Source organism: Micropterus salmoides, unplaced genomic scaffold (assembly GCF_014851395.1).
Source record: "Micropterus salmoides isolate LMB-PRFRI ecotype aquatic unplaced genomic scaffold, ASM1485139v1 Ms_hic_scaffold_7, whole genome shotgun sequence".
Taxonomy (NCBI): Eukaryota; Metazoa; Chordata; class Actinopteri; order Centrarchiformes; family Centrarchidae; genus Micropterus; species Micropterus salmoides.
The window spans coordinates 22694535-22722267 of record NW_024044459.1 but is presented as its reverse complement, the minus strand read 5'-3'; the positions used below and the strand labels follow the sequence as shown (position 1 = coordinate 22722267).

The following is a 27733-nucleotide window of genomic DNA, read 5'->3' as shown; positions in this document are numbered from 1 at the left end:
TGCCTTTTTAGCTCTTTTCTGTATCATCCAGTCATTTGGTACACCCACCTCCTCAACTCTAATGGATGATATTTTCTTATCAGATGGGAACTAAATCTGATTAGTTTGACTCAGCTTTCATACTAAACATTTCACATATGGCAGAAAAAGTAAGCATCAGTATAGGACCTGCATTTCAGTTTTTACACCCATGTAGGAATTCACACTGACATTGAAAGCCCATTATATTATGTCAAAGTGTGTATTCTCAGTGCAGATGTCACAAATTCAGGATTTTTTTAACCTCTTAACAAAGACAGGGGACAGGATAACCCATCTCTTTTGTTTTTGGCAAGGTCGTTCGTAAATTAGTCGCTGCATGGTCATCAGTAATTTGTCTGTTTACATTAGCGAAGCACTCAGTGAATGCTTTTCACCAGATTGCTGAGTCCAAGGCTTCTCCAAGTTCATCTCTGACAAGTCGTTATCAACAAGGCCGTTTATCTCTGCCAAGAAAAGATATTGCAGCAATGAAACATTTTAATCTCCTCTTTTAATTGCTCTCGATTAGACATGTCTCAATTTATTTCTAGGTCGAATGACCGTCTATGAAATGACTGTGTGAATGGGGTGCAGTAGGTTACATTTTAAATTCAGGCTGAGATTTTGTGTCATCTTGAATTGGGGAAAAAATCTCCCAGCTTCCTGAAAAGGAGGGTCCGGTCATCAAATACAAGCAAAAATGTTGACTCTGACTGGAAAAATGTCGCTCTTTTTCCCTTTTAAAGTCGATTTTTCTCCGCTTTTGTGGTTCATTTCAATACACTCATATAAGCCATCTTGGGAAGTGTCTGTGCTAATATTTGGACAGTCGTGTCTGGTGTGTGCGTGTCCCCGTCCACACACACACACACACACACACACACACACACAAGCATAAGGGCATCCACGTACACACGTGCACGCGCCGGCACAGACTGGGGTTTGTCTGATTGTCAGAATAAAGTCCATCAGCCTCAACTGCTTTCATTTTTAAATGGACTTTTTCCACGCTGGTGTTAAAGGACTGATGTGCCCCATGATGGAAATTAGTCTGTTACGCAATTTAACGTTAGGTTACACATGATGCGTGTCTGAGCAGAACCAGCGCCAAAGAAAAATTAACAGGACTTACATGTCTAGCCTATCCGAAATGGCAAATATGTGAATTAGCCGTACATTCAGGCATGACATTAAGATTCGTAGCGAAAAATAGACCTTCACCGGTTCTGTCTCTTTTCTTGCGGACCGTCAGCCCCTAACACAACTGGCAGTGGAGGGGTGACATTCCTTTATTTGGAAAGTGTTGGAAAATACAGCAACCTTGATAAAAGCGTGATAAATAGCCTATGAAGATTTAAAGAGAACTTATCCGACATCATCCTTCTGTAAAGCTGATGCTTAAGAGAGACACTCACATGTCCGTGATGTTCTCCATCTCCGCCTCGCTCTGCAGGAGCGGGAAAGCATTTATACCCTTCTCCGGTTCCACGCAGGAGATCCTGGTGCTGCTGCAGGAGCAAGGCGGCGGGCATGCCTCCGCGGACATCCACGGATCTCCCGAGCCCACTGATACCCCGACTGCCACAACCCACCACCACCACCAGCACCGCCACGACCCAGACCCTCTCCCCGGCGAGGAGAGAGCCCCGCTCCAGGGTCTCAAGGCGCTCATGTCGGGTGCCAACTTCAGCTATAAGGCTCGCTGAATAGCCCCACGGCCCGGCCCAGGTTGGCTGGGATCAGCCCCGCTTCAGCCAATCAATGAGAGGAGAAATAAAGTAAAATCCGATGCTGAGGTGAATACAAGCGGGATAGAAAATCATCAGCCGTGAGTGACAACAGACAAGACAGCAAAGGGGGGGAGGGGGGGGAGAGAAAACAGGAGAATGTGTGCCGATCCTTTCCTGTGTGTTTCTTCCAGAATCTCCCGTCAGTCAGCCAGTCACTCACTCAAAATCACACTGCCACACTGACGGGTGTCTGCCAAGGAGGATCTCTCTCTCTCTTCCTCCCTCTCTCTCCCTCTCTCTCTCTCTCAGCTGACAAGCACCGACCGGAACCTCCTCGACACAATGTTCTCTGTGTGTGGATGATTCTCGACAGAGTGGTGGTGGTGGTGGTTGGCTGGTGGGTGGATAGAGAATAAATGTCCGGATGGGGGAGCCGGTGCGCACCGCTGTTGCCCCGCGACTCGCAGGGGTGAAGGCTGTGATGAGGGAGAGCAGAAGAGGAAGAGGACGGGTACCAGCATTAAAGCAGATCATGTATAACGTGATATCTTATTGATCCCCCTTGGGGAAATGCTCCTTTCTCTGCTTGCAGCAAGGTCGGGGTTTGGGGGGATCAGGTGCAGAACAGAAGGGGTTACTTGCTCACGCGCACCTCAGCAAAGCGTAAAATGCTTTCGACACGGCTGCGTGAATTCGTGTTTTGTGGTTATTCTCATCTGTTTGAATTTTTTGGGTCGTCAGGGGTTACAGTGCCTCCCGGAGTGTATGGTCTCTGACAGTCTTGATAGGCTTGAGTTGAGAAGGAGGTGTGAACGTCCTTGTGTGACTGAAAGAGATAAAGACAGAGGAGAGGTGGAAAAGGCTTCTGCGTTGAAGAGGTTATTTAATTTATCTGCTAGCTGGCTTCAAATTATGCGTAAATTAGATATAAGGGGCTATCAATTTACAGACTCTAATTGCCATAATCATTTTCATCACAACCTGATCACCCTATCCTCATTATAATCATCATTATCATCTGGTTGTTATGCTGGGCGTTTTTTAAGTAGACCTATATAAAGTTAATCAATGAAAAACAAGGCTGTAGCTGAAGGAGGCCCTATTTTTGAATTTGGGAGGCCACTTAAATTCCACATTTCTAGCCCTTTTCAATAAAGCTAACAAAGTGGCTTTACAATCAATGTAAAACATAAACAAGTTGAATAAAAATTGGCATCACAGGGGAACAAACTCTGCAAGCCTAATCTCCTCTGATAGATTGCTGATTGTTGAGTGTAGGGGCCCTGACAGCAAAGGCCCTGTCCACCTTGGAATTTAGCCTAGACCTTGCCCTATGAGGGGGTCTCAGTCTGTTGTACTAGCTTAAGGGGATAAAAGCTCAGAGATGTAAGGATATACACTGGCTAACACTGGGGTGATATGGTCACAATTTTTGCAATGAGTTAAAAGTCGAGCTGCAGCATTTTGGACTAATTGTTGAATTGATTTCTGACTGAGATAGTGAGTGAGGAAATAAGAGCATGGATGAGTTTCTCCAAATCTATGGCTGAAATACAATAGACTACTTAAATTTTCTCAAAAGATACCCAAAAATTTCCGAGGTCTTAGTGATTGGGATATAGAGCTGTGTGTCACATTGTATTTGTGGATGGTATTACCGTGTAACACATTCTCACTCCCAACTTGTTGCACATGGAAGCTTGGTCAAGACCCCTTGGCATTGTTTTTAATGCCCTGGGTTACTTTCCATGGTCGTCCGATCACGTTAGCAATAACAAATATTAAACATCAATAGAAGTAGGCCTACTTGTTAACGTTGAAAAACATCACAATTTTGAAACGGCATGTTGTAAATGCTGTGAAGTGTCGCAGTTTTGTTAAGTTTAGACACCAACAGTTCTTGGTCATTTTTAGGAAACAGCACTTGGTTAGATTTAGGAAAAGATCATGGTTTGGGTTAAAATAACTGCTTTATTTATGTCAGTTAACTTACGTAACTTAAAGAGGTGGTATTATGGTTTTTGGCTTTTCCCCTCTCCTTTATTGAGTTATATATCTTTTTTGTGCATGTAACAGGTTTGCAAAGTGAAAAAATACAAAGTCCAGCCCAAAGGGAGTTCCCATCTCCCACAGAAAACTCTGCTCTGAACTGCTTGAAAACAGCTTGTTTGTAGTCCAGCCCTTCACTTCCTTTACTTATGACATCACAATGAAAGCGTCATAAAGCTTGCCAAGCGGCTAGCGGGGTCAGGCACACCCTCAAACCAAGCTAGTCTGAGCGGAGGCCCTTTGGCTCCACTCGCCTATGTTTGGTTTTCCATTGTAGAAATGTTGTACCTGTACCTGCTTCCAGGTAAATTTTTTCGTATCACCTCACCTCCATCGATGTTCCAAGCGAGCTGAGGGATACTAAAATGAAACTTGAAAACAGGACAGACTGCTGATTGGTCAGAGAGAATATTCACTATTCAATGCATCATCATTGCCTGCACCAGACAGAGGCCAGTAACAGAAAGTTTAATATTTTACAGTTTTCGTATGGAATTTCATCACTAAATCCACTTCTGAGAAGTTTTAAGGTGAGAAATCAGCTGTGTAGATTTCGGATATTGACAGTTTTACAAGAAGTGATGGCAGAACGGAGTTGAGGAGTTCCGCAAGTGGCTGCGGGGGAAGCCTGTGCCAACCCGCGGGAGGAGCGTGTGAGGCCGGCCAGCCGCCCGCTCACAGAGCCCTCTGCTCCCACCGTCACACAGACCGCTGCAGCAACAACGGCAGAGAAAAACACAGCTGGAAGGTTTTCATACCGCTTATCTGTCTTTACATTCTGAGGAATGTTGAAAGGTTTTAACTTAAAAAAGAGAAGCTGTGTGGATCGCTGGTGTGTGTGTCGCATTGAATATTACGTTGTGGCAGTTGTGTGTGGCGTCGCTATGACGACAAGCTACGTACTATCTCTGGGTACTATCTGCAATGGAAAACGGTGCAGGGCCGAGTAGAGTCCAGTCTATCGATTTGCGCTATGGTAGCATTTTTCGGCAAGGCAGCATAGATCATCAGAACACCAGCAACAGTTCAACGTTTAGTCCTAAAAGACATAGCAACTCCGACTCCGTTTGGGCCTGGAGATTCACAATCACAACCTGTAAGTATCCTTTATTGGTTGTGAATTATATTTAAAATAAACATGGCAATGTAACTTCACAGACTGTTCAAGGACAGCTAACAACAACAACAACACAGCTAAAGTTATAACTATAATGCTAATGTTACACCTGATGTGAAAGCTACTGAGCAAATGTTCAAATTGTTCGGCCAATTTTTATGTAAAATTGAGTTGAAATATGGTGATTTTTGTTGTGGTTTATGGTAAGATGTGGAACAATGATGTTGTGTGGTTGTGGACTTCTGCTAGGTTACGGTCGCAGTCTGAAGCGGCTTTGATTTGGCTCACACCACCTTGTTTCTTACGACCCGCCCTTCTCTGCTTCTGATTGGCTAGTATAGTCCTTACCCGGGAACTGCGCATGTGCAACTCCCAGCAAATATTTTGTACAAGTAAGATGCATCACTCTGTCGCTCAAGAGCGGAGCGTACAACACATAGGGTGAAAAGAGGAGCTGCATCAATATGCAGTATGAGAAAAATATGGTATTTTTTGAAAATTCAACCATGTAAACCTGTTCTGGTACAACCCCTAAATAAGATTTTGAACCTGAAAATGAAAGCAACGTAAAGTTACTAAATAAAGTAAGTAAATAAAGTAACGTTACTTCTGTAAATTATGCAACTTACATAACCAACGTAACTTACAGAAAAACATTCAATGTTGACTTTTTTTTCACACAAGAAATGAACGTCGGTCCCCTGGCTGAAAGTCTGGTTTCTGGCCCAGTCCACCCCAACCACCTCATTACTCTGGCTTTTTGATTAAATATCCGTTCAAAAGTGATGTTGCAGAGCATTCCCCAGTGGGTTGAACAATGACAGTAAGGGGATCCCCAGTGCATTACAAACTGATGCCTATGGCGTCCATATGTGACAACTTGGGAGTGAGAGGGAGAAGGGATTGTACCGAGAGGGAGCATATAGGAGAATAAAATGGGACCTAGAATTGAACCCTGAGGGACACTGTAGTGGGGTTCTCTTCCAACCTCCTCAAAATAGGGAAAAACACAGGCGTAGTCGAAAAATAATGACGTGATTTTTATTATGCCGGCCTCCAAAGTACAAACAGTGAAAAAACTTGCATAAAGAAAACAAATCAAAAAAATTTACTCAATAATAAAGTTACACTAAAAAAACTTAAATAATTCTGTTTCTCTCTCCCCACAAAAATACAAATCACTACTTACCTCCTCTGTAACCAGGCCAAGACTGACCTCACAGGCCCAAAGCTGCCACTTTTAAAGACAGTAGCCCCTCCCACTAGGCTTAACCATTATCATTACACAATATAATAAACAGATTTTACTAACTCCAGAAAAGGATTTATATCTATTACACTTCGACATATTTTCAACAATAATTATATCCATCTCCACAAACATTTTCCTTCTCCTGAAAAAGTTATTTACATCACAAATTATTATTACAACCAAAAACCATAATTTTGCAGTTCACATGACCATGAAAGCGTGCGAGAACTTGCTGTTTTGCCAAACTGGATGGGAAACAGAGCAAACCTGTGATGCATCTCAACCCATAGTAAGTGTTGTTGTTTAAATGTATGCTTAACGTTAAAGAAGAGTAGAACTACCTAGTGTGCACCCTTGATCACGCTACTTAAACAGTAGAAGAAAAACGCATAATAGCGAGGTTTTATGACTGGCTTAATTGAGGCTGGAAGGGAGCGGGGAGTGAGTATGTGCGTGTGTCTGCGCGTGCGTATGTTAGAGCATATTTGTGGGGGATAAAATGGAGCCAGCCATAGTCACTGAGAAGCATCTGATAGATAGGTAGGACCTGTAGTAGTTGTAGTCTCAAAGGGACCACATCTAAGGGGCAAAGCAGTGACTTCATATGTTTAACCATCTCATTGAGGGCGGAAAGAGACATTGATTTAAAGGAATTGAAGGATACAACATCACATGGTCTGTGGGTAAAATGCTCTGGCCAGCTGCTAACAGTCTGTGATCTGATTTTTTCAATTTCCTTTTGGGTTTCAGGCGTTCTGAGCAATCAAGGTGGAAAAGTAAGTTGCCCGTGCATCATTAACTGCCGCATGGTAGTACTTCATTAAGGTCTTCATGTACTCATAGTAAACATGAAGTTTGCTGGCCTTCCGCTTGCGCTCTGCTTTGCATAACTCTCTCTTTAGGGAACGAGAGTGGGCCGTTGATGCAAATGCAAATAAAGAACTGCCTGCTATTTCCCATTAAACAACATGTTATAGCATATTTTATTATCCCTTGAGCTGGTGGGTGCTTCCACTGTAAACACCCAGGACAAGAGGTGGATGTAAAGCATCAAATGAGAGAGAATGAGAGACCTAGAGTGAAAGGGGGAGCAATCACCAATCATCAAGTCTTTAGTCGCCGTGTACTAGACCAAGCGTCACCTTATTAAATCATTAGGCCATATTTCATAATCATATTGGGCTCGCAGCCAAACCAGACCTGAATCAATAATCTGTCATCTTAGAGTGGTTATACGGCTGCATGCCAGTCACCGCTGCTATAGATTTCCTACTGCTGGATGCATTTCTAACACAGGAGTTTATCTGTATTTTATACTGTAGAGCCAGTGAAGAACAGAGCCTCAATCTTTCACCTTGTGTGTGAGAGACAGGAGTGACAGCACATCTGCCTGTGAGCAGGCAGCTGTAAGGACTGCTCTCCTCTCCTCTCCTCTCCGCTTTCTCTGTCTCTCTCTCCAATGTCCTCTCTCCATGTGTAGCTCTAATATGACGTTTGTGCTGACGCACTGGCAGTGCTGCTGAATAGAGGAGTGTAATTAAGGAGCCCTGTCTGTGTCTGAACCAATCTGGTGGATGCCTGCCTCAGAATCCATGGTGTACGCATTCTGCACACAATTAAAACATTGTCTCACAAACATAATATTCCAATTAATCTCTGTTCCTTTTGATATATGAGGTTGTAACCTGTGTAAAAGGATGAAGCAGCAGGATGAACAGGCAGTTTTGCCATCACCTGGGACATGGGGCAAACCAATATTCATGTTCCTAGCACAATCTGCCAGCAAGAGAGATGTGAACTTATCTTGTCATATCACAATCACCTCTTGTTGTGTCACAGCCACCTTTTGTTGCATCACAATCACCAACTGTTTCATCACAGTCAACTGCTTTTACCTGCCAAAGTGACTTTGCTGTGATTTTTCTTTAAAATTGGCACATCATCTGTTTATTAATGGTAATTGTTTTAGGTTCACGTAAGGTAAAGAAGAAGATAAAGTATTTTTCAAGCCCAAACATTTATTGAATCGTTTTATGATTTATTTATGTGAGCCCTAAAAAAACATAAGGCTAATATCCTGTTTTACCCCAAAGCTATGAGTAACAGAGACATAAGGTCATGACTGGGACACTGGACACTGAATATGAGCAGAAAATATAACACTAGCTCATACAGTTTGCAGTCTTTTTTTGGTTTTGGCACATGATGCATGGATAAACAAACATCAGTCAAAATGTTCCTGCTTTGTTCTTGTTTTCTGAAGTTCTTGGCTTCAGCTTGATCAGCGGTTTTAACATGTGGATTGGCTACATCAAAGTGGTAGTAGATAGTAGTCTTTAGTAGAGCCAATGTGTCCTTGATTTTTGTTTTCCATTTGAAAAATGACAGATTGATACTCACCTTTCTGAACTGTCACCCCACTCCCATGAGAAAAAGGTTTTGGCAATCCTGCAGAACAAATGCAAGACAGATGATTGTCTGTTTTCCTTTTGGAAGAGAATAATCTCTTAACTTATTACCTACTCTCACAAAATTTTAAGCTTTTATACACATGCAAGTCAAATTACAGTAATCTTTCTGGATGATTCTTCAGTACCAAGGTTTTATTCTACAGTAATTGCAGGTTAATTAATTTGTGTTGATAATTCAATGTTCACTATATTTTTGTGTACAAATAACAGAATAGCTTTGAGTGAGGGCTCCCAGTGTGTCACCAAATACATAAAAATATTGTCAGGAGGACTCCATCCATCCATCGTCAACCGCTAATCCTGCGTACATGGTCACGGGGGGCTGGAGCCAATCCCAGCTTACATCGGGCGAAAAGCAGGGTACACCCTGGACAGGTCACCAGTTGTCAGGAGGACTCATATAAACCTAACCTCTACATACCAGCTAAGTGCATTATGGGTCTGAGAAATTATACACTAGTGCTCTCTAGTGGCTGTTGGGATCAGATTCAGAATCAGAAAGAGCTTCATTGCCAAGTAGTGTTTTACACATATGAGGAATTTGCTTTGGTGATAAGGTGCTACACATAGACAAATATACAGTTGACATAAATAAATGTAGAAATATATAAATATGGAATCAACAAATGCAAGTTATATAAGAATAATAAAAGAATAGAGAAAAATAATACATCTATTTGCAGAGAAAAAACAATGTGGCAGATATTTACATGTGCATTACTCCGGTTTGTGTTGTGCAGATGTATTGCAACGGAAGAGAATATTGTGTACATAAATATATAAATACATAAATATGAAAATATAAAACAATCAACAATTAGAAACTAATATGTGCCAGGTTTGTGCATGGTATGAAATGAAGTACAATTTAGACGTGCAGAGACATTTGCATTATTTGAAAGGGGGAAGCGTCAGTGAGGGACCCGGGCCTTGTTAATGAGGCTAGCTGCAGACAGGAAGAAGCTGTATTTGTGGCGAGAGGTTTTGGTCCTGATGGACTGCAGCCTCTTGCCAGAGGGGAGAGTCTGAAACAGTTTGTGTCCTGGATGGGAGGGGTCAGCTGCAATCTTTCCTGCTTGCCTCAGAGTCCTGGGGTCGTACTAGTCCTGAAGTGATGGAAGATTGCAGCCAATCACCTTCTCTGCAGACCGAATGATACGCTGCAGCCTGCCTTTGCGTGGCAGATGGTGATGGAGGAGGTGAGGGTGGACTCGATGATGGCGGTGTAGAAGTGTACCATCATTGTCTTTGGTTTTCCAAAAAAACACACCTAAATAGCCTACACATCACACACAATTATTAAGAATAATTACAAAGAAATACATTAATACATTAATAAAGTGCTTACCCAACAATAGAAAGTGCCAGGTGCTATAGAGCTTAGTGTCGCTGCTCGGGGGGTCTTTCCCTCATAAATCCAGTGAGCTCCAGGGTAGAGTCTGCGTCTTGTCCAAAGTTCTCCTCCTGCGGAGTTCGGTCAGAATCTGCTTCACGACCATGTCGCTGTCTATGACAGTCTGGTGAATACTTATAGTGCATCTAGTTTTCCAAAGTTTTTGGCAGGCTGAACTTCTTCAGCTGCCACAGGAAGTACATCCTCTGCTCGGCCTTCTTGGTGAAGGAGGTGATGTTCAGCTCCCAGTGGTCCTGGGAGATGATGGTGCCCAGGAAGCGGAAGGAGTCCACAGTGGTGACTGATGAGTCACACAGGATGATGGAGGAGGGTGTGGCTGGGCTCTTTCTGAAGTCCACGACCATCTCCTCTGTCTTCAGAGCATTGAGCTCCAGACTGTTCTGGCCACACCAGGTCACCAGATGGTCGATCTCCCACCTGTAGGCGGAGTCATCCGCACCAGAGAAGAGCCCAATGAGGGTGGTGTCATTTGCAAACTTCAGGAGCTTGACGGACTGGTGACTGGAGGTGCAGCTGTTGGTGTACAGGGACAAGAGTAGAGGGGAAAGAATGCAGCCTTGAGGGGAACTGGTGCTGATGGTCCGGGAGTCAGAGACATGTATTCCCATCTTCAAGTGCTGCTTCCTGTCTGTGAGGAAGTCAGTGATCCACCTGCAGGTGGAGTCAAGCACAATCAGCTTGTCCTGCAGGCCGCGATGATGGTGTTGAAAGCAGAGCTGAAATACACAAACAGGATCCTGGCGTAGCTTACTGTGCTGTCCAGGTGCTGGAGGATGTAGTGAAGGGCCATATATGTATATATATATATATATATATATATATACATACAGGGGCCAGGGGCGTAGGTATAGACAGTGCAGCTGCACTAGGGCACGCACTGTACTAGGGGCCCTTGACAGGAGCGGCCCCGCCGAGTTACAAGGTGGTCTTTGTCATTTACAGGGTAAAAATGCATTGAGTTTCATCAATCAATCGTTAATCCGGAACACTGGTTTTCAGGACATGGTGTTGTTTTTAAGTTGGCCATAATGTCTCGCCTCTCTGTCGAAGAGGAACGTGGTTGTCGTGATTTAGGAGGTTATTGTCCTGAAGTTGCCTGAAAAAGTCTGCGTCTTTTCAGCACAGTGCACACCTCCTGCACTCAGCAGTTTGTAGGGACTTTTCAGGATTTTGACAATGACAGCACTGGCCATGCTCCTTTCACTTCTGTACTTTGCAAATACATAAGTCTAGGTGACACAGTCCGACTCTAAAATCCATCACATGATGGTAATTTACTTTAGACTGCTGCAGCAGCGTGTGTGTGTGTTGGAGAGAGACGCCCACAAAGACAACTGTTGAATTTAATGTGTTAATATGGAAAGAAATTAATTTAAAGAGCTTTAAATTAGGTATTTACTGCATCTAGTCTTATCAGTTGTTAAACCGTGGCAAAACGAGGAAATAAGGCACATACATCCTTCCCCTGTTTTTATCAGTCTCTATTTATCATTTCAATAAAAACACAATATTTATAGTTTCGATAAATCTTATAAGCTGTTGCTGTCATCTCTTCCTCATTTCTCACTATCTTACAATAAGTGAAACAGCGCCCCTCTAAATGCTACACGTTGGATGTGTGGTGAAATACTATATTGAACCACCGTAGACTGGCTATCTGACTACGCAAGGAGGCTAGGCAGAGTTGGCATCCCTTTGTGAAAAAAATTAAATGATTAACCAATCAGATGAGGCCATTGTCATGCCACTGCCTAACTGTGATTAGTCAGGATGATGCCAAGGGTAACTGTCTGGCTTCATGCCAATCAAATCACAGCATGTGATCAACATCATTCAGATGAAATAACGGGAGCTGTTAGCAGCTTTAGCTAGTGCAGTTATGGAGGGTGGAGATTTGGAGTTTTTAGTTATAATAAATAGTTTTACTAAACTAATACTACAGCTGTCCAGTCGGTGGTCAGACCGACTCCAGCTGTCTCTGTCTCGCCGGTGGTCCTCAGCCCAGCTGTCTCTGTCTCGCCGGTGGTCCTCAGCCCAGCTGCTCAGTCTGAGGCCATGGACTGCCTTGCCCTGCCTGTATTTGGCCCTTTGAGATATTTTGTTTGGTTTTTCTGGCCCTCTGCCGGGCCTCCCTCCGCCCACCCTGGGCCGGCTTGACCTGTTTGTTTTTTTTGTGGTGTTTCGTTTTAGGACGTCAGGGGCCATCCTTTTGAGGGGGGGGTACTGTCACACTCTGCCTGTCTGCCATGCCGTGTTTTGCACTTTTGTGTTTAGTTAGCGTTATTTTGGTCTGTTGGGTTTTGGGGGTCTGTCTTGTCTGTTGTCTAGTGTTCGGTAACCCTTGTCATGTCTGTTACCCCAATGATCCCTCTGCATGTCTGTCTCTGTTTTCCCCTGCTCTCTCTCCCTGCCTGTGCCTCGTTAGCCTCAAGTTTTTCACCTGTGTTTCTCCCGCCCTGCTCGTAAGTCACTGTGTGTATATATATATATATATATATATATATACCTGGTGTTTCTGTCTTGTCCTTGTCGGGTCATTGTTTATTTTCACCCAGTGTTTCAGTGTGTTGCCAGCCTACTCGTCGTGTCTCCCTGTTTCCCTGCTTATTTTGGATTTTGGATTCTGGATTTCTCTTTTGGATTACTTTGTTTTGGACTCTGTTTGATCAGCCACTCTTCCTGTAAGTGCGCTCGCCTTTTGTTGCCTTTGTTGATAAACCACCAGAACTATACCTGCTAGCCTATGTGTCCTGCGTTTGGGTCCTCCAACCTGCCTCCACAACACTAACCGTGACAGAATGACCCGACCACACATGGACCCAGCAGACGCAAAAATGGAGAGGGAGAGGTTCTTGGACGTTTTGGCCGAACTATGGACAATCTGGCAGTTCGCGTCAAGCCGCAAATCCCGACAAGCTGCCCTCGTTAAGGCTCACTGGGAGGTAGCCGCAAGGCCATGGCTGCGACGTCGACTGCCAAGGTGGGCCAAGAGTTTTGTGAACTCCAGCCCCCAGCCTGTTTCCTGGCCAGCTAGCGCTGCTAGCCCCCAGCCTGTTTTGTGGCCCGCTAGCGCTGCTAGCCGCCAGCCTGATCCCCGGCCTGCTAGTGCTGCTAGCCGCCAGCCTGATCCCCGGCCCGCTAGTGCTGCTAGCCGCCAGCCTGATCCCCGGCCCGCTAGTGCTACTAGCCGCCAGCCTGATCCCGGCCCGCTAGCGCTGCTTGCCGTCCGCCTGATCCCCAGCCCGCTAGCGCTGCTAGCAGCCAGCCTGCTCACCAGCCGACTCCTGTTCCGTCGTCGGTGGTCCGACCAACACCAGCTTCGTTGGTGGCCCAGCCGACTCCCATTCCTCATGCCCCGTCGGTGGTCCGACCGGCACCTGCTTCGCCAGTGGTCCAACCGATTTCTGGTCCCTCGTCGGTGGTCCGACCAACACCAGCTCCGTTGGTGGCCCAGCCGACTCCGGTTCCCTCGTCGGTGGTCCAACCGGCACCTGCTTCGCCGGTGGTCCGATCGACTCCTGTTCCCTCGTCGGTGGTCCGACCAACACCAGCTCCGTTGGTGGCCCAGCCAATTCCTGTTCCTCGTGCTCCGTCGGTGGTCCGACCGGCACCTGCTTCGCCGGTGGTCCGATCGACTCCTGTTCCCTCGTCGGTGGTCAGACCGACTCCAGCTCCTCGTGTCCGGGCCATGGTCCCCAGCCGAGCTGTCCAGTCGGTGGTCAGACCGACTCCAGCTCCTCGTGTCCGGTCTATGGTCCTCAGCCCAGCTGTCTCTGTCTCGCCGGTGGTCCTCAGCCCAGCTGCTCAGTCTGAGGCCATGGACTGCCTTGCCCTGCCTGTATTTGAGACTTTTTGTTTGGTTTTTCTGGCCCTCTGCCGGGCCTCCCTCCGCCCACCCTGGGCCGGCTTGACCTGTTTGGTTTTTTTGTGGTGTTTCGTTTTAGGACGTCAGGGGCCGTCCTTTTGAGGGGGGGTACTGTCACACTCTGCCTGTCTGCCATGCCGTGTTTTGCACTTTTGTGTTTAGTTAGCGTTATTTTGGTCTGTTGGGTTTTGGGGGTCTGTCTTGTCTGTCGTCTAGTGTTCGGTAACCCTTGTCATGTTACCCCAGTGATCCCTCTGCATGTCTGTCTCTGTTTTCCCCTGCTCTCTCTCCCTGCCTGTGCCTCGTTAGCCTCATGTCTTTCACCTGTGTTGCTCCCGCCCTGCTCTCCTATCAGAGACCAGCTCAAAAGAAACTGGTTTTGGATCAGATGGTGAGAAATGAGACGCCATTCAAACCTTGTGTCAGCGCCCTGGTGTGCACCTTCCTTATCAGAGGAAGGAGGGAGACTTATTGGGCTTTTCGCCATAATTGACAAGTGATTGGCAAAAATTATCAACCAAGCCATCGTAGAGTCAGCATACAAAAAATGTTGTTAGTAGCTGTAACTAATGCAGTAAATAATGTGCAAGACATTTCAGACATGTTAAGGGTTTCTCTGTCTCCTGGCAACGACAGGGTCATCAGAATGAGGAAACTCATTGTTCGTGAAATCAGCACGACTACTGAATTCAAACAGGGCAGGACAAAGGAAACAAGAGGAGCTGATGGCAATGTGTGAGAAGAACGCTGTGTGCTACAGTGCACATAAAGTAAGGTAATTGCTCTAGACCAAGGGCACTTGAGTGCACTGTTTCCTCTAGGATTTTTTCAGCAGTTGCGGCAGGCCAACCCCTGTAATGTTCTGTAGCAGCGGAGGCAATAATTTTGCAGCGGAAACCCTACTGCTACTTCAGTAGAAAGGTGAAGCAGAGGCATAATACTATAACAAATGTTATACAATACAAGAAGGTAACAAATTGGCTTAAATCAACATGTAACCAATGTGGTTAAATATTCTCAACATTCCTGATCATCTACCCCAAGGAGGTTGATCTCCTTCCTTCAGTACACCACTACAATATGCTTGAAACAAAGACATGTCATTTATTACTGTAGACATTACAGGCTTAATCTGTAACTTGCACACCTGCACTTTATCTTACTTTGCAGTTTGTTTGGCTCTGTATCTGGAGGATCTTAATCTTCTGCATTTCAAGATAAAAGAAAAGCTTCTGTCTTTGATCTGCTGTTGTTTTTCATTTTTAATTGGTATATTTATTTTCTATACTCCTACTCCTACTTATTTAATTTATAATTTGTACTGCCTGCTTATAGTGTTTGACTATAGATTGTTGGTATGGCCTATATAGTTAATGTCTGACTTCTAACTAAATTACCTTCAGGATAATAAATACAAATTGAAGTTGAATTTGCATATGCAAGAAAAGGTATTTTAAAGAAGTTATAATTACGTTTATGTTAATATTGGATCACAAGACTATTTCTATGTGAATGGGGTCGGTCATATTGATGAAGCCACAGAGAATTAGCAGTAGCATTAGTCCCCCTCTATGAAGATTTCTATAAACTTTCAGGTCATTGTTTTCATTTTTCAGCTGTTTTGGTTTGTTATCACTGCTCTCATAGTTTCATTTTCAGCCGCAGCAGTGAAAAGTTCTAAAAACCTACTGTATGCTACCTGCCCGGTGCCAAACTGCAAAAAGAAAGTTAGCTACTAGCTGCTGAACACAGTAGAGCATTTAGCAACTAAAGAGCCAGATATTTCCCTTAGGAGCTGGTGGAGACATTACATTTGTCAGGTGGCCAAACAATACAACTCCAAAACGGAATGGTAATGTTGCTCTTTGTTTGTGTATGTGTAAATAAGTAACTGTATCCTCACAAATGATTTATCAATGTTAAGTTTACAGCTAATATTTGTTGCCTCACAGTGGCCAGAAAATCAGTTAATGAGAGTTTAAAGGGGATAAATAAAACCACAGGTTTGGCACTCTGTCTCTTTGTTGCCCTTTGGGAGTTTAATTGCTCTCCTTATAAATTGCTCATTTCCAACTAAAGACAACTTTATACAGACTGGTTGATTTAAATGGTCTAATCTCCTTGACACAATAGTTAATACAGGAAATGGCGGCAAAAGCTATTATAAGTCATGTACTAACTGGCATCATTTTAAAAATATTGGCAGAGTGGCTATCTACACAGTTGAATCCTCTTGTAAGCAAAGAACTAGCTGAGTATATGGAAAAGTAAGGCAATGCCTTTTTGTCATCCTCTAGCTTCTTTACAACATATTTGTCTTCTTCTTGACAATATATTGCACATACTATAGACTCTAGTCAGATCTATGACTTGACTGTCTTCCTCTCCTCGCCTACACTCTCTCTCTCTATCTCTAATATGTGTTACTTCTGGTGGCTGTGGTGTGCTGGCTGGTATTGGACACAGCCCAGTGAGGGACCAGACCACTTGTGTCTTCGTTAGGTTTGCTGCTCTTAATCTTCTTAATGCTGCTGTTCTCTAAACATCCATTCAGGGTAAGGGATGCACATTTATACACACTCATAAACACACACACACACACACTCCAAAAAACTAATTTGTGACCATGCATGTACATAAGTATTGTTTATGTGCGTTGCAGTGGCAAACTTTGCTATGGGTGGGGTTGGGCTACAGTTTGTCTTTGGTCTGCTGAGTCTCAGGGCCACAATCGTTTGTCATTTGTGCATTGTGTTGTGCAATGTCGTTTGCAAGTTGTGGAAGTGGGAGGATAAAGTGCCTGGATGGAACTATTTAAAGCCAAATAAATTATTTCAAACCATTTATTTTTAAAGCACCTTTCATATAAGTAGTTGTCATAGGAACGTCTCCTGCAGAATTGATGGCTGCAGCTGGAAATATATTGTTGGGACAGATGAACAACTGTCTGTTACAAACAATTATATTAAATGGTTAATTGGTCAAAAAACTTGAGGGGGTTATTTAGTGTAAACTTCAAAACATAACAGACTCTTGACTTATCTTGACACTTACTTGAAAGTGCACACAAGACTTTAACAGCTCTGTCAAGACTTGAATGGTTGTCTTTATGTGTCTCTCCTTTGAGGTTGAGGCAACACGCTTCTTGACAGCATCAGTGATGTCCACTCCAGCCTCCCTGGCCATTGCCAAGACATTCTGGCCTGAAATGGAGACCCCACGTTTAACAGCCAGTCATGACTTCAACCTGGGCCACGGGTAGGACACAAACACAAAAACAATTCAAACAGGAGATCTGTTTGTCTTCTGCCAGATGTCTTCGGGTCCTCTTGCACATGCTTAATTCTTCAATAAAACACTTGAGTCAAATAGATTTCAATACGATTTAAATTTACTTTAAATTCCACATAGAGAAGATTTGAGCCCAGCTGGACCTAGGGAGCACCTGATCAAGCTCCACTGTGCATTCACTTACATACACCTTCTGCTTCAGGCAAATGCCTGCACCTTTAGCAACACAACATACTTTTTATAATGGCTAAACCTGATTCTCTATATATAAATGATGATCAACAAGAAAATATTTCACACAACAGTGGTTTGTTATGTACATTGATCTAAGATGAACGCGATGATCTACAAAACTACAGTACCAACCACACTATCAACACCAGTATGCTGATGACACTGTGCTATTTTGATAAGATTCTGTTCAGAGGTTATATAACCATTCTAATGTTGCCTGAATTTCTTAGACAAGCACAATGCCTGATGCCTGATCATACTGATCTACAGGTACAAATAATAAGCCAGGAAACACAGAAATGTGCCAACAAAGGCAGGGCAGGTAAATACTGCTAGCAAGTAAACATAGATCTAAACAATGCAGGTTTTATACTTCGGCTCTCTAATGTGAGAAATGCTTTTATGTCTTAAAAACAATCTGTTGTTTACTTTATGGTCAGATTACAATTTCCCACTCTCTCCTGGTACCTGGTCTCTGGTCAATGAAGACTTAAGAGCATTGCTTACATACCAAGTGTGAAACAGACTGACAATGGCATATCATGTGAAATTATAACTTTTGGTGGAAAATGTAGAATTGGCTTAGAATAACTGCATATGCCTGAACACAGAATCTTCCAAATGTAATCTACTCGTGTTTTTGCCTTAGAAAACATGTAGAGATCCAAGTACAGTATAATGTAATGCAGACATCAAAGTCAAAGTGTGTTTGAAACTCACATTTTTCACATTCTGTTTACTCCTTGAAACCATTGCAACCTATGCTTTGTGTGGATTTTCCAACTTTGCTTCTTTGTGCATGTCGCTGGATCGCTGTGTGAGTGCCACCTCATGAGATGTTAGTAAGGCTGAGTAACAACACCAAACTGACCAACAGGAAAATTAAAGATCAGAAAGTTACTGGCTGGTTGGTACTCAAAAGTATTCCTAATTGAGTAAACATCATTTATATTCAGTGGTCCGATGTCCACAGCTTGAAACAAAGCACACAACACTGTATACAATATCTGCCACACATACACTGTATAAATGTACAGGATGAAAACTCAAAAGAGGCTTTTTTTGGCTGGCACGAGTGGGAGTATGTGGTGAGGAATATGTTAAATTTAAGCAAGTTACAGTGTGTGGGCTGAATGAGAAGTTACGTCTGTTTCATCTAGCCTGTGGCTGCCTTATAGCCTGGGAAACAAAAGGAAATAGATATCCAGCCATATTTCTCAAACACAAATAACATTAGGGCAAAGTAGGTCCAGAAGGTGACCAGGTGATTGGTGATGAAGACAGAACTCCTCTGGAGTCCGATGGTGTAGGTGGAGCCTCTATGAATGACAGCAACAAAAGCACTTCCCCTCAAGAGGCCAGTTCCCTTCAGGAGGCCGGTGTCGGGTCGGAAATAAGGACCGGCCGGGTCAGTGGAAGACCTGGTCCCTACCCCAACCAACGTATTAAACTCAATAAAATTAGCTTTCTTCTTTAGTCAAAAACTGCATAGTCAAAGACTTCACTGGAGACGGTCAAGAGTTGGTGCAAAAGAGTTTATTCCAATAAAGGACAAGTAAACCCGAGTAACATCCCTGCAGGTCTTAGGATGGAACTGAGCTGGTGGTCAGCGAACGTTGCCTTATATTCACCTTAAACTCCACCTTTTAGGTGGGCGTTACACCTTATCTCCTCCTTCCAGGTGGGCGTTACACCTTAACTCCACCTACAGTGTTCGCTGACCACTCCCTTCAATTGGTGAATTTCTTATCCTCTGCTGTCATCTAGTGGCCGTTTTTACGTACTGTTTTACCAATTTAACCCTTTTACTAATGTCACAATTACAATTACTGTTATTTAGCATAATTATTGTTACAATTTATCCTTCTTTATATTTTTGACATTACTGGACTAGAAATTCACCAATATGTTTCAACTTCAGTCTCACTGTATTTTTTTTTAAAGTTATACAGGCATAATTTGACACCATTAAAACTTAAACACTTACAATTGTATTTTTAAAAGAATTAATAAGGAATAACATACTTGATAAATGCATAACATGATTCAATAAGGAATAACATGATTCAACAATGCCAACCAGTGTGTGTGTCTCATACAAAGTTTAGTTTCTGCAGTGCAAAGCTTGGTTTCTTGCAGTACCTGGCCGTACCTTGCAGTACCAGGCGCCATTAATCACAATGTGTCATGATCTCATTCTTGGCCACAGTTTGCCATGATCTCAGGCCTGGCGTACGTGACTTACAGCAGGTGCCTTACTACCATTGTGTATGTTACGGTTGGCTAGGTTTTGCCTGTGCTGCCTGAGCAGCTGCTCTGCTCATGTTGGCACATTGAAAAGGCACAGGTTCATGAATAACACACAGAATTTAAGAATAAAATACTAGTTGGTAAACACTTGTTAAAAATTTAGTAGTCAAACTTTACATTGAAAGAATAACAGCAGTGGTCAACACCTTTACCCAGCGAGACCACAGTCATTCTCCCAATGGCTACACTACAAACACTTCTGAGTAATACTTCTGAGTAATACAACACTAGTACAGCATGGTGAGTTTTTAGATAAACTACAGCAAACCAACAAAGTGAACAAACATGTCAATTTATGTCAACTTAAGAAACAACAAGGAATTATTCAACACCGGCGACAAAGGTGGAATCCCTCTGAAGGTTGGGCTGGATACCAACACCAGCAGTGAAGGTGGAACTGCTCTGGAAGCCAGGAACCAAGGCTGAACCCCTCCAGAAGGCAGCAGCTAATACGAATCCCTCTATAGACTATATATAAGAAGTGGACGTCGTCATCATGACGTCAACCAGCAACACTGGGCGTGACAATATTTGGACGAGACGGTGGAGCTAACGGCTGTGTGTGGAGCTAGCTAGCTTGCTTAGTTAGGTGCATCTGTAATCCACCTTAAGTGTCCTTTTAACCGGGATAATAATATTGTCTAGCGAACAACAGGCTTAAAACTAAATGTACTCAGCAGAGAAAGTGAACAGCCAACTCCTAACAAGCTTTTTCAACGCAAAATATAATTAATAAATTCATCTGAAACTGTTTCTGCTGCGTCCATGATGTCCAATTTGTTTTCTTATAGTATGTTAAATGAGAAAAGGGGAACCCAAAGGGTGGACCCAGACACATACACAAAAGCACAGAATAAAAGATCACTGGCTTACAGCAAGCTGAGGCAGGCAAAGATCCAAACCAGGCAGACAGCAGAAAGCAACAAATCCAAAAGGAAGCAGTCAATAAACCTAATCCAAAAGATCCAGCATCAACAACACAGAACACAGAGCAGGCGTGGCCAAAATAATACAAATGCAAACAGACTAGACCAGGATCACAAACTCTGGGAAAGGGCAGAAACACTTGAAGACGAAGACGAATTAGAAACAGACAAGAGGAGCACATGAACTAAATACACTACTGAGGGGAGGATAACTAGATACAGGTGAAACTAAACAGGGCAGGCAGACAATCACACAGGTGGAAAAACATACAATGACAGGAAGTAACCCAAGATACATGACATGATAAAATTGTGAAAAAAAGACTGTGTGATGGTTACTTTTCTTGCTGTTTATTGTCTGAACATCATTGTTACATAGCTGTTAAAGTTTTGTTTTGTCAGGATTGGCTGTGCGCTCAGACAGATTAGGTTGTAGGGCCTAAATGCAGACACGATACCAGGAGGCTGAGTGTTAAGGTACCAGGGTGAACACACTTATGGTGAAAGCAAAGTCCAAAATAAGAATCCATTAAAGTCAACAGAGAGTAGTTCACCAGCAAAGAGAGAAACAACAATCCAAAATTAGATCCGACAAGGACTGAACAAAACATCAGGAAATTTACACAGAGGAAATGAGAAGGAAGGGAATGAACAGGTGAGACGCATAAGGGGTATTCAAGGCTAAACGGGAAGCAAAACTAGACTAAGATCATGGCATGGTTTAATTTTTTGTCTTTCAACATATATTTATGATATTTCCAGCGCCGTTAGCTCCAGGCAGACTGACCGAGATCTCCTGTTGTGGCCTCAGAAGTCTGATTGCAGGCAATGTCTCGTGGTTCATGGCAGCTCGTGTTGCAGGTGACTGTTTCTTTGTTACCTGTTACCTCTATCTGTCATTTATCCACATAGTGAATGTACACTCAGTCAAACTTTAGGGTTCTCATCCTGATTGCACCTTGCAGAAACATAAAATTATATGTCCATTGTTGCCAAAAATTTGAAAAATCCAGTATCCACTTTAAACAGAGGCTCTGGCCGAGGGGCTTCCTGACCTCTTGGGCCCCTGGGTCGTGGTCCATTCAGTAATCCATCCATGCATAAAACATGACTTATATTCAAAACAATATTATATTATGTAAATATTATTTAAGATGTTGTGTCCATTTAAGTAAATTAGTGCATATTTCTCCCAAACTGACAGATATGTATTGGGTTTTAAGTGAGAGTGCATTAATTTTATGACAAAAGCCAGAAAGGGAGCAGATTTCTCAGATAAGATTTTAATGACAATTTTTAAAGCACATTGATGACATGGACATTCACCCCCATAAGTCATATAAATTTCACAGCCACACTAGTTGCTAGCCTGGTAAACATATACGGTACAGTATATTGTTCTATCACTCACAAATGTTCATGTTGATTTTGTCCTTTCACCAACTTTATTTGTAACAGCTACATATGAGTTAATGTAGGTCATTAATCACAATTATAAATTTGTTTATTTTAAAACTTGAGTCAAAGCCACAAACACACCATTCTTAAAAAACTAAAGCAGTTAAATGGTTTATTTTTTCACAGCATTAAGTAACTGGTCACAATAATTGATTAGATATACCGCTTCGGTAACGGTGCCAGACTGTCTCAAAGAACTTGTCATCATGTATTATACACAGACTTTGATTAAGAGTTATTCAGTACTTGTAAGCTATTGATTAGCAGTTAGGTGCTGATTTGTTTCTCACTCATTTGTTGTTAACTACTTGGGAGTTTGTGACTTAATTGTGATGGGGCGGTGATGGAGCAGCGGATAAGACACTTGGATAAAAGAGTCCGCTAAATGAATATAATGTAATGAAATGTCCTACCATATGAAAAATATTCAGACTCATTACATTTTGCAATACATGCAATATATTGTCATTTCTTTTTGAAAACATATTACAAAATATACTGACCATACATAGCCGTGGTCATGTTTCTATTATACAGCCATGTATGTTGTACATACAATGTATAGATGGAGAGAAAGTGTTTTTGTATTTTTGTTTGCCATTTACCACTTTAATTTTATATCTATAATTTACAGTTATATTTTAAGTGGGAATAATTGTCAAATAATTGTAATAATGTAGATTTATTATTCCACAATATATTTAAAGGAAATTACACTAATAAAAAATTCCAATTTTAGTTTTAATTTTCAAATGCTCTGTCTGTTGGGTCTACACAATACATGCTGAAATGATTGAGAGAGCAATCTCTAAAAACGTATAAATTGTACATTAGAATTACAGATTTCTCAATTGCTAAGATGCAATGGTCACAACTGAAGCCACGTTTTCAAAACTCTTCACACAGTCTGCATTACCAACATGCATCCTGGCCAAATAGTTAATCTCGCCTCCAAAAGTCACTCAAACCACCAAAACACTTACGTACAAGTCTCAAAATGGACTCGTTCAAACAAAACACTGGCAACAATTCTCATTTAGAAAGCATACACTCACAACACACTGACCTACAAAACACTAACAAAAGGAAGCATTATGTACATTTGTTGAACTTTTATCCTTGAAATGTGACTGATATTTTCATATAAATCAGTATTTCATTATAGAATACAGTTGTTTTCAGTCACTTTGATACATTTCTCAGATCAGAATTTAAATTATACTTGTTCAACCTCCACATCATCTAGTCGCTTGTCCACATCATATGTAAAAGCAATTTCTCAGTCTTTTGAGAAATTACAAATTGCACATGCTTCCCGTGTTACTACTTTTTCCCGGTTTTCTTGGCTCCACCGGTTCACTTGCAGGATTCCAGTCCCGCTGTCCTGAAGGTCCCCAGTCCTGCTACCCGGTTGCCAGTCTATTTAGATCTCCAGTGGTTTCTGGTCCTGCACTCCAGCCAGCAGACTCCTGTCCTGATCTTCAGCCACATTGCTGGCATTCAGAAGTCTCCTGCCTTCGCTGCGGGCATCCATCCCAGACTCCTGAGGGGATCAAAGTCCCTTGAACCTGCATTCTATCGAACAGCCAGCAGGGGGCTGTACATTTGTCTGCTGTTTCCTACATTATCTAAGTCCTACCCCCACCAAAACATCTAGACATAAGTTCATTGCTTAAGTCACTACATGCAAAATGGTTGAACATGTCATAATCTGCATTTTCCTACATATGTCTATTAGACTTGTTTTGTAAATGTGTCCTACAGAAAAAATTGATGAAGTTCCGATCTGTTATGCTGTGAATAAGAATCTGTGGCCCAATAGACAGCAACATCAACCTGAGGGGGTGTTTTCATGTTTCCATTTCTTATTTTGTAATTGTTTGTTGTGCTATGCAGTGCTGTAAAATAGTCTTGTTTTTTTATTTTCTGCATCACAATGACATGCTGTCAACAAACTAAACAATGTTTATGGTAACTCTGTACTGTTGAAATTGATCTATGCCATACAGAAAAAGTACAGCTTTGTGCATTTTCAATCATTGTCATCAAAAGTTTAGCCATAGTTTATCAATACAAATAGTTTTGCAAATACACCTGTAGAAACTTGCAGTTGTGGAAGCTGGATAATGTATAGAGCTTCTGCATTGGCACACCAGTTCAAGTACGAGGACCCAGAGATGAGAGCCGTTCAACAGTTTATTGTCCTTAGTTTCCCACTTCAACAGTTGACTGACAGATGATAGAACAGCTAAAAGGCAAATGAAAATCAGTAGACAGAAGTTACTCTAGCGGGTCATAATCAAATTAAAGCACTTATTAGCTGTTAAACAAGGAAATAATAACAGCAGATATGCAGAACTTATTCAAGTAATGCATCCAGTACACAGTCAACTGGGAAGGATTAGCGAGGCTTCATGCTAACCCACATGCTGCAGCAAAAAAATGGAAAGGACTGAGCAGGGCCTCATCAGGCCTTTTATCAGTTCAGGTGTGGCCTGACAGGTTGTGGCTAAGCCCCGCCCCCTTGGAACTTGTCAGGAAGGATGATTTTCTAGAGTACCAAAGCGACTGAGAAAAAAAATGGAAGAAATGTGTGACATATTTTCACTTTATTGACTGTACTATAGTATATGTTACAATAATGAATCAGAAATGCATTCAGTAATTTACTTGTGAAAAAAAAAAGTTCCTGACATTTCAGTGCTGCAATACACTTTTTTAGTTGTTTACACAGTAACACTGATACCTGAGACTCAATGACCACAGTCTGTAATTGATGTACCATCCCCTTGAACCAATTCTGCTAAAATATAAGCACATTTCTTGCTTTACACTCAGCTTGCAGTTTTACAGTAAAACCACACATTCAAAACATTACACATATTTCTCTAAAACATAAAATGGATGTAAATGTTCTGCAAAGATTTTATATATATATATAATCTGTCCAGCTACAGCAAAAATGCAGGAAATTTGCAAACATTTTGCTTTGAAAGTGTTTTTAACAGTTTTGGACACAATGCACAATTTTAAAATGTGCTGCAGATACAGTGTTTTGCAGGTGGTGAAGTAGTACAGGGAAAAGAGTTAATGGATTTTGGAGAAAGTGGTCATTGAATGCATTTTGTGTGAAAGCAATGAAAAATGATTCACAGGTCCACATACACTTCTGTTTCACTGACTGTGTGAACAGTTTTTACCAATGCAGGTTAGCAATCTGTATCTGTTGATAGTATTGTAAACTGAAAAATTTTACTGTAAGTTGAAACAACAAACCCCCCCACAAATTTCTGGAATTCCAGGTCTGTAAACAGTAATTCAAATAAGAAACACCTCAAAAAAAATAATGTACAGTACTTGAGGGTGCTAGTCCTCCCTCTCTGCTGCATTTGGCCACAAGTTCTCATTAACATCACATCTTATGTCTTCCCTGGCGATGCATCTTGGAAAGTATCTTCTGGAATGTCTAATCCGACCCTGGCAGTCTTCAGGAGAAGTGTCTCCACATCCCGCATTCATGGCATCCAGTAAGGTCATCTGTTCATGTGGATGGTGGTCATACACCTTCCACCTCCATGCAGACAATAACTCCTCTAGGGGGTTTAGGAAGGGGGAGTATGGAGGCAGGAACAGTACTGACATCCTGGGATGTGAAGCAAACCAATCTGTGACAGCAGCAGAGTGCGGGAATACCACATTATCCCACACAACAACAAAATAAGGGAGTTTCTTGCTCCTCTCTCCACCGCTGGCACAAGGCAATTATGCAGGTCATCCAGGAAAGACATGAGCCTCTCCGTATTGTAGGGGCCAATGAGTGGTTTGTGTGACAGCAAACCATCATTGGACAGTGCTGCACACATCGTGATGTTAGCTCCTCTCTGCCCTGGGACATCCACGGTTGCTCTCCAATCACATTTCTTCCCCTGCGGCGTGTTTTTGCCAGGTTAAATCCAGCTTCATCCACAAAGATGAATCTATGTGGAGTTTCCCTGGCTTCCAGTTCCATTACTCTCTAAAATACAGTAAATACACAGTTTTACAGGACTTCACATTATGCATCACTGTGTATGTTCCCTGATTGATTATTGAACAGATATCTTACCTGGACATATTCATAACAGAGTTCTTTCACACGTTCACAGCTTCTCTCAAGTGGTTCAGTGTACAACTGCTTCGTCCTTATTTTATGTTTCTCCAGGACTCTGGCAATTGTCATTGTGCTGACTGAATTCACATTTCCAAAAGTGATATTGTCTGCGAGCACTCTTTCCTGAATTTCCCACAGTTTTATTGCACTGTTGCCAATTACCATTTCAACAATGGCAATTTCTTGCACATCTGACAATATTCTACCTCTCCATCCTGTGGGAGGCAACCTTTGTATCCTACAGTAAAACGCAAAACAAACAATCAATAAATTTTACTGTAAAACGGCAGTACATGTAAAAATATAAACATACTGATTTGTACCGTAATATGTAGTTTGTAATATGTAGCAGATTTGGTTGCACCCTTAAACCAGCCTCTCTCAAAGAGAGACCATGGTTTACAACATGGTCAATAATTGTGACCCTTATCTCATCAGAGACCACCGCTCTTGGTTCTCCTCTCCTTTGTCTTCCACAAATCCTTCCCCTTGCCAGTCTTCTTTCCCCACCAACCTGTCTTCCTTGATCCTTGTTTTGAAACTATTGCCATCTGAAGCTGTCTCCTTTTGTCGTGTGGTAACAAGACTAAACACAGGTAGGCTTTCAACTGAAATTGTTATCAGCTATGTTTGTGTTGTGTTCTAAGATTTTCTACTTATTTCAATCTGGTCACTGCAGAAATGCAGTACATTTACCATCAATCTGTTTTGAATGTGTTTTTAACAGTTTTGGACACAGTGTGTTAGCATTTGAAAAATGTGCTGCAGATATACAGTGTTTTGCAGGTGGTGAAGTAGTAATGAATTTTGGAGAAAGGGTAAAAGCAATGAAAAATGATTCACAGTTTGGTCCACATACACTTCTGTTGCACTGACTGTGTGAAGAGTTTTGACAATGTGACTTCAGTTTTGACCAACCCAGGTTAGAAATTGAAAACTCAAGTCACTCAAGTGTGCTCGCTTATTATGCTTTGTGAGTTTCTAGGTATGTTGTACATTCCTGATTTTCATTATCCACATATCCTAATCACAGAGTTCAGCAATACCAGTATAACCACCAGCACCAGCACCAGCACACAACTCTATAACAGGTGTGTGTGTGTGTGTGTGTGTGTGTGTGTGTGTGTGTGTGTGTGTGTGTGTGTGTGTGTGTGTGTGTGCGCGTGTGTGTGTGCGTGTGTGTGTGCCAAGACAAAGGAATAGAGTACATCACTAGTGACAAAAACCAAAAGCACGGACGTCTGTATAAAGGTTTTGATTACAGTTTTTCTCGATTGCTTAAACACATCTCTGTGAAATTATGTCTCTTTTTCTCAAAACTCTAAACACAAATCTACAACTTCTCACCCAATTCCCCAAACATCTTATTTTCAGGTCAAAATGAAGCTCTCTACTCAAAAACATTCAATCTTGCTGAAAAACCAAACTTTGCCCTCAGACATAAC

General features: G+C 42.3%; 1 protein-coding gene and 1 long non-coding RNA gene across 5 annotated transcripts in view; one reads left to right on the top strand and one right to left on the bottom strand.

The window, feature by feature from the left end:
• Window positions 1-2157, bottom strand: part of ntrk2a (neurotrophic tyrosine kinase, receptor, type 2a) — a 108976-nt gene extending 106819 nt beyond the window's left edge. For 3 of the 4 annotated variants that reach the window (XM_038704116.1, XM_038704117.1, XM_038704119.1), the window contains exon 1: window positions 1437-2157. In XM_038704116.1, coding sequence (XP_038560044.1) covers window positions 1437-1693 — 257 coding nt within the window. In that variant the 5' untranslated portion in view covers window positions 1694-2157. The remainder of the gene's footprint in view (window positions 1-1436) is intronic. The other variant, XM_038704118.1, reaches the window with a different exon arrangement.
• Window positions 2158-14390: 12233 nt separating this feature from the next.
• On the top strand, window positions 14391-17292 carry LOC119892241. Its single transcript, XR_005442526.1, has 3 exons — window positions 14391-14694; window positions 16386-16474; window positions 17047-17292. It is a non-coding gene; the product is annotated as an uncharacterized LOC119892241 (long non-coding RNA).
• Window positions 17293-27733: the final 10441 nt, after the last annotated feature.